Consider the following 10669-nt stretch of genomic DNA (forward strand, 5'->3'; position numbering starts at 1 on the left):
CTCAGCTAGGGATGGGCAAATTCGGGACTGGTACCGGTATCGGTACTGAAAGCGGTACCGATTTGGTACCGTCGGTACCGAATCAGTACCAAAGTTTTAAGTTTCGGTACCGGTACCGGTATGGTACGAGACCGGTATTTCCCGTAATTTTACCTTAAATACCGGTCCCGTACCGGTACCGAACCGAATATTTCAGTACCAGTACCAAGAATCCGCGATTTTCGGGACCGGGACCGGTCGGTACCGGTACGCTCCCAATCTCATCCCTACTCTCAGCCATGGTTTTGGTTTATGATGTTGATGAATGAGTGAGGTGAGATTGAACGGCTGACGGTGGAGTGGTAAGGGAGAAATCTGGTGTTCCATGAAACCCATGTTCGATTTCTGCCCCCACCATTTTTGTTTCGGTAGCATAAGGTGATGATGGGAGACTAGACGAGTAGGCGACTATCAATAGTTTGATCCTAGAACTGAACAAATTTTATCTCACCATACTGTCGTGACTTCAGACGTTTTTTTTCCTGATTCAGAGGCGAGTGTGTCCCGATATGATGAATTATTCCAGTAGCCATATAAAGTATTCTTTTGTTAGTTTAATATTCTAAAATGAAAAAATGATGTTCATTTTTTTTAGGAAAATTGGATTTTAATAATCTCAACTTAATGCAGTTGGCCGATAATAATCTGAACTTTGAAAATAGCTGTCACTTGTCCCAACTTTCACACTATTTGTTTTCATTGAACCTCCGTTAAAAAAACTTAATGACGTTAAGTTTTTTTTTCAAATTTCAAACTAATATTTTAGGGCTTTTGATCAGAATGAGAATACAAGTTAATTGATGTAAAACTTACCTTCAAACAGTGATCCAACGACTAAAGGATGCTTTAATTTTGATGTTTAAACTATTAATTAAAAAAAATCAAGTTGTTTGAAGCGCCGTTTCAAGTTAAGTTTTACAACAATCGATTCGTATTCTCATTCCGATCAAAAGCCCTAATACATCAATTTAAAATTTGAAAAAAAACTTAACGTCGTTAATTTTTTTAACGATGGTCTAATGAAAACAAATAGTGTGAAAGTTGGGACTAGTGATAGCTATTTTCAAAGTTGGAATTATTATCGGCCAACTGCATTAAGTTGAGATTATTAAAATCTAATTTTTCTTTTTTTTAAATCTACAAAAATTTCTATGAACTTTTTATAACCAGAAATTAAATAATAAATGTTAAATCACTTAAGTTTAGACGTGGATTATTTTTAGGCCAGTTATAGGGCTATCAAATTCAAGGGTATGAATTGGAGCCATAGCAAGAATCATTTGAAATTAACTTGGGAAAAGCGATCGTCCGGCGACGTAGTATCCAATCAATTGTAAGCCCATTCTCCTTCTCTGTAAATAAAAACCACCCTTGTTGGAATATTAGTAGCCATTTTTATTCGATAGGATAGCAAGCCTTTGATTGATTTTGAACACAAATGTGTGTTTCGTAGGTAAACCCCCCCCCAATTTTATGTATCTTTTATTAGGGTTTATTTCTGGATCGAATATGCTGCTGGTTTAACTTACTTTTTTTTTTTTTTCCATGTATGACATTGTTAGTTAGTAGTTACGTATGCTACCCAATTATGTTCATTAAACAATGCATTAATTAATATCCTTTTTCTGCTTCTCATTTTAGTGATAAACAAGAAAACTAGTTTATGCGCGATTGTCATCAGTAATTGTGTCACATGCTCATCCAATTACGGTTATTTTCTTTTTACCACTTTTTATCATTTTTATAATCGTATCTAAACTCTAAACGTTATTTTATTCGTCACAGAAACTACACTATTCCTTCCTTAGCTTTGTCACAAACCAAATTCATTAACAGAATGCATACCAGAGCGATGTCTGTCAAAGCTGAAATCACATCTTCAGACCATAGCCCAAAGCCCGAACCAGGTACCCGTGTTTTCGTTAGAAGAAAGAGATTAAATAATCCCGAAGTCATTACAGAAAATGTTGTAAAAGTAGAGCCACAAGACCAGAAGTTAAGTAGCCTACCCGACATTGAAGAATTTGCATTTAAAAAGCCAAATGTTACTTCACCTAAGAGAAAATTTAAACCCGTCTCGAATATTAACAATAAAGCCGAGGTCAACCCGCCGGCCAATTGGGTCAAAGTTCTAGAAGGAATTCGTGAAATGAGGTCGTTGGAAAATGCTCCGGTCGACTCTATGGGATGTGAGAAAGCTGGTAATTCACTTCCTCCTAAAGAAAGAAGATTTGCGGTTTTAATATCCTCACTTTTATCAAGCCAAACAAAAGATAATGTCACACATGGAGCCATACAACGTCTGCTCGACAATAAGCTTCTCACACCGGAAACGATCGACAATGCTGATGAATCAACTATTAAAGACTTGATTTACCCGGTTGGATTTTACACAAGAAAAGCCACTAATATGAAGAAAATTGCAAAAATATCCCTGTTAAAATATAATGGAGATATTCCAGACACTCTCGAGGCGTTGCTGTCACTTCCGGGTCAGTTGACTTTTGACTTGTTTTCTTTTAAAACAAATTTTCAAATTTAATTCGTAATCTGAATGGGCCCATTTCTAAAAAAATTTGTGAATGAGTTAAAATTGTTAATAATATCTATTTTCAGGTATTGGTCCCAAGATGGCTCATTTGGTGATGAATGTAGCATGGGATAATGTTCAAGGGATATGTGTGGATACTCATGTGCACCGCATTTGTAATCGTCTTGGTTGGGTCCCACAGACCAAGACACCAGAGGGTACACGAGAGGCGTTGCAAATGTGGCTTCCGAAAGAAGAGTGGATCCCGATTAATCCTCTTTTGGTGGGCTTTGGACAAACTATATGTACGCCTCTTCGGCCTTCTTGCAGTTTATGTAGTGTCAGTGGGCTCTGCCCGTCTGCATTTAAAGAGGCTACACCCAAGAAAATGCCACGCGTGAAAACAAAAGTTAGTGAATCATGACTCACGAGGTTTGTTAGTGAATCATGCTTTTGTTAAACCATTACCTGTGCAGTGTTCTTGATCGTTTTAAGTATAGCTTGCTGATTGGCTTATGAACTGATGGACGGGTTTTATTAAGTTGGTGATAGTGGGTTCTAAGTATCAGTTTCTTGTGTATTAAACTTTTCAGAAAAGAACGTATTAGATATTATTGTACGTGTATGTTCATTTGGTAGATGTGCAACTTAGTTCTATGTTGTCCTTTATGAGTTGATGTTGGTTACTTTGTGCAAAGGTGGTAAAATGGGTCACAACAAACCTGGTTCATTTCTAAAAACCTCGTGTCAAGAAAAATTTCATGCAAGTCATTATGTTTAACACAAGTGGGATTAGTGTTTTGATTGTCAACACGTGCTAAAATATTTGAATGTTGATTTGATTTTAATGCATATGACTTGAGTTTCCATTCTAGCGTAATGTTAATTGATGTGTACAAATCGGTATTTTCAGGAACCGGTTACAGGTATAATCGGGTTTTTGGTCGGTTTTGCTAGGATGATTTTATCAGGCCTACGTCCGGGTTTTGATTGTGTAGAGGTAGAGGTGTACAAAACCAGTTTTTTTTGTCAAACCAAACCGGTTTAGGAGCATGAAAAGTCGAACGGATCCAAATCGATTATGTTAAGAACCGGAGGGTTGGGTCGGTTTGATTGAAACCGGTTTTTTTGTACATCTCTAGGTAGAGGTGGTACAGGTTCCAACGGGTCCGAGTATGATTTTCTTAAGAATACGTACCCACGGGTTGGGTCCGGTATCGTTTTGTATGCCCACCTCTCAAGTCTCAACAATATCAACTTAATGAGGCCCAGCCATATATGGGCCTGGCATTCAATCTTTTAGGGCCAACTCTCAAATCGCTATAACCTGAACTAGGGTTTCATCAGAAGATCAAGCAAGCAGCTGTATCTTGCCAATTTGCAGGTTCTTACATAGTTTCATATTTATAAAATGTACGATTACGTCACTCTCAGTTTGTTCCCTTTGTAATTTACCAATTTTCAGATCCGCAAATTGTTTTTGACTTTGTGTAAAATGATTATTGACGTGGGTAAACTTTTAACCAACTAGACGTAGTTATAGTCGGTCATTTTATTGTTTAATGTGATCTGTACGTATGAGAGCTCAATTGCTGCTTTTGTATGCTAATTATTTTCCGTCCGTACTGATAATTATGTGATAAAACCACCAGCATTAATGTGTCACAGGAAATTGTTTTTTAATTTTTGTGTTTCATGTCCGACTGTTAAAAAACTGATAATGCCATAGAATCAGTACGTAAGATAACATGGTTGTAGTGTATTTGCTGCTGGTTCATAGTTAAGAACTAAAAGATGACATTTTGAGTTTTGACTTGCTGAGTGTGTCAAGAATTAAACATATGTAACAGTAACAAAAATTTATTGTTTATAATTTTATTATTATACAGAAGTGAAAATGGCGTATGCTGCAATGAAGCCGACAAAGCCTGGGCTGGAAGAGTCCCAAGAACAGATTCACAAGATTAGAATCACTCTTTCCTCCAAGAGTGTTAAGAACCTTTATTATTATTATTATTATTATTATTATTATTATTATTATTATTATTTCTAGCAAACCTTCAATTCTAAACTGTCTATTGTAATTGCTAATTTATATTGAAATGCTGTTATCCAAATCGATAGCATGATGATGAGTCCTAGATATTATACGATGTAGGTTTGCTTTTAATGTCAGTATTGTTTTCAGTATTCTAATCATTTGCTTTATATGTTCTAAATGACAGTTTGTTCGGATTTGATTCGTGGTGCGAAAGATAAGAAACTAAGAGTTAAAGGACCCGTTAGAATGCCAACAAAGGTTCTTAACATCACAACGAGGAAGTCTCCTTGTGGTGAAGGTACTTAGCTTTAATCCCTTCTTGTAGATGACAATCATATTGTACTTTCTATGCTTCAAATATCTAGTGTGTGCTGCATTATTTCTTTTCGTGTTTATAGGAACAAACACATGGGACAGATTTGAGCTTCGTGTGCACAAACGTGTTATTGATCTTTTCAGCTCACCAGATGTTGTGAAGCAAATCACCTCAATCACCATTGATCCTGGTGTTGAGGTTGAAGTCACCATTGCTGATCCTTAGATGAGCTGTTCTTTTTTTAGTCTTTGCTCGGTCTTAAGGTCTCGTGGTTAATTTTTTTATTTACGTGAAGGATTACAATCTTAGAAACCAATTATCTTGGAGAACTGATTCATGAGAAACATGTTCTTTGTTTGTTCGATCTCGCTTTCTTTGGTTGCTATAATTGCTTGAAGAATTGATCACATGTTTCTCTTGATGTTACACATGTTTCTCTTTTATATTTAAAGAGCAATCTAGTCTGATTCTCACGCCGGAGGGTGGTCACAAGGAGGAACCCCCCCCTTCTCAGTGACGAGCTCACGGTGTCTGTTTTGCAGGTTATCAGAAGAACCATCTTCCAAGGGTCTAACCCCTCGTGGGAAACAGCTATCCAACCCCCGGGTTACCAGTAATCTGCCCGGGGTCCGGTTAGTGTTTCTTTATTGGCGCCATCCGTGCATAAAGCTAGATCTTTATTTTTCTCCAGTTTTTTCAAACTTTCTACAAAAGATGGTTAGAGTAATCCCGGTAACCACAACCCCAGCTACTGGGATGAATACCGGTAACACAGTTTTTACAAACACTACCCCGGTTACCCAAGCCGGGACAAGTGAAGTAAATTTTACGAACACTACCCCAGTTACTCAAGTTGGGGCAGGTGCAGTAAATGATCGACTACTGGGATCCACCGATACCCAGTTTGAGAAACGAAGACTCCCCCGCCAGACTCTCGATGAAGTTAAGGCATGGGCGGAGACACGACAAAAGGAATTCCAGGCCGAGTTGAACGAACGCTTGCGTTCCGTACAACAGGCCGACGAATTCGAATACTGGGAGGATGACTCGGAGGAATCCGACTCCGACGCGAACCCTCGCCATAGGGCAAAAGGGAAGCGTAAGGAAATGGAATCCCAACCGAAAAGGCATTTTGGACAAGCCTTCAAACCAAAAAGCACAGGTGGAAGTCCACGAGACTTCTCCAAAACGTTCAGACCAAACGTTGCAAATGCAGGAACGTCCAAGTTTGCAAGGGACATTGCAGAAGCAATCGCCCCAAAGAGTGCCAAACAAATGCCTAACATAGGCACATATGACGGTATATCTGATCCAGACGATCATTTGAACAGATTCATAGCGGGGGCAACCGTCAGCAATTGGACGGAACCCACGTGGTGCTACATGTTCCAAATGACGCTTGTTGGGGCTGCGAGAGCTTGGTTTGATCGTCTACCGGTCAACCACATCTACGACTGGGCAGACTTCCAGCAGAAGTTTAGCCAACACTTCAGCCAGCAACGGAAGTATACCGAGGAGCAATGGACAATCCTCAAATGCATACGAGAAGAAGATGAATCTCTGCCAAACTTTATCACTCGCTTCAACTCAAAGAAGCTAAGTTTGGGCAATATCAGCGAAGATCTTGTTCGCGCTGCCTTCATCCAGGGCGCGCACGACCCAGAGCTCATCCGCACCCTAACGGGTAAAGATGGCATGCCATCCACATGGGATGCCATCATGACAGCAGCAAAACGCTATGCGGAAACGGAGAAGCAACTGGGTAGAGATCTCCCACAGAGCACAAACCTCTACACTCAGAAGACGAGAGAAGACAACGTCCTCACCGCCCGACTAAATAAAAAACGGAAGCAAGGCATTTGGCAGTCAAGGGTAAACTTTGACACCTCATCCGGCTTGCAACATCGATTGGGCGGAAGGGATAATGCACAGCCGCACCGGAACTCCAGATGGACGCCACTCAGCAAAAGCGTCACTGAGATATTCGCCACTGAAGAGCTCCCGTGGCCAAAGCCTCCAATAATCCGACATCGTCACGATGCTGATCGGAGCAAATACTGTGACTTTCACAAGACTAAAGGCCACAACACTGAAGAATGCACAGACGTAAAAGACATGGTCGAAGCATTTGTCAGAGATGGGACGCTCGCGCACCTCGTGGCGCAATAAAGGCTGAGCAGGCGGGTGCGTGTAGAACCCCAGCTGGGGAAAACACGAATCAATTCCAGCTTCAATATCGAGACTACATGCTGCGTAAAGAACGAGATCCCGAACCAGGTGCGTATCTGCTCGATGGCACTCCCATCCCAACATGGAAGGGAGCTCATTTACACAGTTTGCATGTAAATCAATTCCAATTTGTAAAGAAAAGGCCAAGAGCCACTTCTAATGGAAATGATTCTCTTTAAGAACATCGAAGCTGATGATTTTACATTTATACTTTTCTGAACACTAATATGCCGGTTTTCACCGCATAATTACGTGAAGTCATTGCATGGGAAGGCGGTCCTACCCGCACGAACCTAATAATGTGAAAAAACCTTCACGCAGGTCAGTTGAAGGGGAAAGGTTCAGCACCCAAAAATGAAAGTGCCGGTCTATCCGCACGAATCATAATGAGGAAACTGAACAATAACCTATCAACAACCGCGCGTCGAACGGTTAAACTATGCAACACTGGTAACGGCATTCACATTACGTGAAGTCGTTGCGTGGGAAGGCGGTCCTACCCGCACAAACCCAATAACAGGAAAAAACCTTCACGCATGTCAGTTAAAGGGGAAGAGTTCAATTATCCCATTAAATGAAAGTGCCGGTCTATCCGCATGAATCATGAAAGGAAACTGAACACTAACCTATTGACAACCGCGCGTCGAACGGTTCAAAACAAAATTCTTAAAAGGATGAGGAAAACCTACACGCAGGTCAGATAAGGGTAAAGTTTCGCCATCCTACTAAGTGCAAGTGACGGTACTACCCGCACAATCACGAAAGAGGAAGCAAAACTTCACACCTATTATCAACCACGTTCAAAGGTTAACTTATCCTCAAAAGATGAGGAAAACCTACACGCAGGTCAGATAAGGGTAAAGTTTTGCCATCCTACTAAGTGCAAGTGACGGTTCTACCCGCACAATCACGAAAGAGGAAGCAAAACTTCACACCTATTATCAACCACGTTCAAAGGTTAACTTATCCTCAAAAGGATGAGGAAAACCTACACGCAGGTCAGATAAGGGTAAAGTTTTGCCATCTTACTAAGTGCAAGTGACGGTTCTACCCGCACAGTCACGAAAGAGGAAGCAAAACTTCACACCTATTATCAACCACGTTCAAAGGTTAACTTATCCTCAAAAAGATGAGGAAAACCTACACGCAGGTCAGATGAAGGTTAAAGTTTAGCCATCCCACTAAGTGCAAGTGACGGTTCTACCCGCACAATCACGAAAGAGGAAGCAAAACTTTAACCCATTATCAACCACGTTTAACAGGTTAACTTATTGTAAACACTTGGAAAATTGCTAATTTAAACTAAGTATGCAAGTCATAAGTTTATAAAGCAAGGAACCCAAAGAAGGAAATAACAATCTTATACGCAAAAAGATTTATATTTCACAAATTAATTATTACAAGAATGGCCGGGTAACTACCCGCCTACGAAAAGAAAAATACATCTGTACAAGACTATCCTAGCAATGGGAAGGGATCTTCAGGATCAAGCCTCAGGGCCGCCTCCACTTGGACCCGCTCCATCAGAACGGGGCGGTTCGAGGAAAGCTTTAAGGACAGCTAACCCATCATCAGCAGCAGCTACTTGGTTCACCTTCTCCACCACTGGATGCGGGAAGGCAGCATATTGATTTACTGCTTGGTCATATATGGCTTCAGTGTCAACATTGTACAAAGGGAAGTTGGAAGGCGGGAAGCCTTTCTCAACGAACCCTAGACCAAGCAGGAAGCCAGCCCGTTCCCCATCCTCGTGAGAAGCGTTGAGGGCTGCGCTCATAGCATCGTCGTAGGATGTCTCTGAGAAGACCCGATGCACAACCTACAAAGAAAATACAAGTGTCAAACACCTTTTCTATGTACAAAGGAAAGCGTGAAGACGTAAAGATAAAATACCTGAGGCAACGCTTCTCGAAGAAGCCATTCCTTGGCAATCAGGGCTTGGGTGCAGGCGCGTTCGGCTTCGCTTTTATTGAGGTTGGCAACTTGCACTTCCTTTGCAGTAGCCTCTTCAACGCCCTTAAGCTTCCGCTCGGTGTGGTCAAGCACGCCCCTCTGGTCCAGGATCTCTTGGAGCTTCTTGGCATCTTCCATGGCCAAGGCATCATGAGCACGTTGGAGAGCCTCTAGTTGGGCCTTGAGCTCCTCGTTCTCCATGCGTAAAGGCTCAGCAACGGCTTCAGCCTTGGTAGCCCTCTCAGTCGCGTTCCTCGCAGTCTCCTTAGCCAGCCGAAGCTGTTCGTTAACAGCTTGGGCAGCCTTGGAGCGGGCCTCGAGTCGCGCTTGAACTTCAACCTCGAGGGCCTTGAAAGCCTTCTCCTTCTCCGCAGCAGCTGCGGTCAATCGTTGGTTCTCCTCCCGAAGAGCACGCGCCTGAGATACGTCCTTGGCGCGAGCTGCTTTCAACTTGTCGTTTTCACGACAAAGCAGCTCGACGCGCGGCTGCATCCGGGCCTGGAGAACCCGAAGCTCATTGGTTAGCCTACCCTCCTGGTAGCTAGCCATGGCTTCCCCCAACGCACCATGAGGAGCAGCGTGGCGAGCCCAGTCCACGCACTCCACAGGGGTACGAAGGGTTGTTCCTCGGCGTATGTTCCATCGCGGAACATACACTTCATTGGAATCCGACACTGCAAAAAACAAAAAAGCAGTTAGGAAAAAGATGATAAAAAAATTAAGTGAAAAAGGGCCAAAGGAACCCTACGCACCTGTAGGGTCTATAACAGGCCGATAACCGCCGAACCCATCACCTGAACCCAAAGGAAACCCATCCAAAAGGTCAGGCAGATGGGAAGGTGGCAAGGACTGGCGAGTACTCCCATGCGTACCTGATGGGCCGGCCATCGGTGCCGGTGGCGGGGGCATGGTGGCAGCCGCCGCAGTCGCTGCCGCAGAATCCGCAGCAATCGTAACCGCCGGCTCGGTGAAGGACGCCGTAAAAATCGCACTCACGGCCGGCGATGGCGTAAACTCGGCTGGAACAGTCGGCTCAGAGTGAGCAACTGAACCAGCGGGACCAGGCGCAGGCGCCTGGGTCGACGCCTCAGGTAGGCTGACCAAGCCTACCATCATCGGCGGAGAGGTACTACTCGGTACTTCACCCTGGAATGCGTCAACATCCACGCCTGCACAAGAAGATAAGTGTTAATAATTTATGAAGTATGATAAATCTACAAAAAGAAGAATGTTTGTACTTACGGGTTTTCTTGAGCCTGAACGTACGGAGGGGCGGGGACAAGCCCGAGGGGGCTGGTCTCTTGACGCCGGTCACCGTCGTCGTCATTGGTTCTCCGGAGGTAACAGTCGTAGCCTCCGGAGCAGTGGTCTTCTCACCACCGGGGTTCCCCGCCACCTCTTCACTATCTGACTCGGTGTCAGATAGAAGCACCGGATCAGCCGTGGAGGCCATCTTCTCCTTTCCCTTCCCTCCGGCAGCCTTCTTCTTCCGCACAAGGGGAGGACCATCTGCGGATTCCTCAGAAGAAGACAGGATGTAAGGATTTCCAGCAGCGGGTAC

At 43.0% G+C, this 10669-nt stretch overlaps 2 protein-coding genes across 2 annotated transcripts; both read left to right on the plus strand.

Annotated features, from left to right (window-relative positions):
• The first annotated feature begins 1673 nt into the window (after positions 1 to 1673).
• Positions 1674 to 3126, plus strand: LOC143549169 (endonuclease III homolog 1, chloroplastic-like). The gene is made up of 3 exons (XM_077040140.1): positions 1674 to 1749; positions 1825 to 2531; positions 2656 to 3126. The coding sequence occupies exons 1-3, from the start codon at positions 1733 to 1735 to the stop codon at positions 2991 to 2993; spliced, it is 1062 nt and encodes a 353-aa protein (XP_076896255.1). The 5' UTR covers positions 1674 to 1732; the 3' UTR covers positions 2994 to 3126.
• A 1618-nt stretch (positions 3127 to 4744) lies between these two features.
• Positions 4745 to 5277, plus strand: LOC143549170 (small ribosomal subunit protein uS10y-like). Its single transcript, XM_077040141.1, has 2 exons — positions 4745 to 4908; positions 5009 to 5277. Exons 1-2 carry the CDS (start codon positions 4788 to 4790, stop codon positions 5149 to 5151), a joined length of 264 nt encoding a protein of 87 aa, XP_076896256.1. The 5' UTR covers positions 4745 to 4787; the 3' UTR covers positions 5152 to 5277.
• Positions 5278 to 10669: the final 5392 nt, after the last annotated feature.

The sequence above is a fragment of the Bidens hawaiensis genome, unplaced genomic scaffold (assembly GCF_021521415.1).
Source record: "Bidens hawaiensis isolate Kalapana, Puna unplaced genomic scaffold, B.hawaiensis_p1.1 tig00015447_1, whole genome shotgun sequence".
Lineage (NCBI taxonomy): Eukaryota > Viridiplantae > Streptophyta > Magnoliopsida > Asterales > Asteraceae > Bidens > Bidens hawaiensis.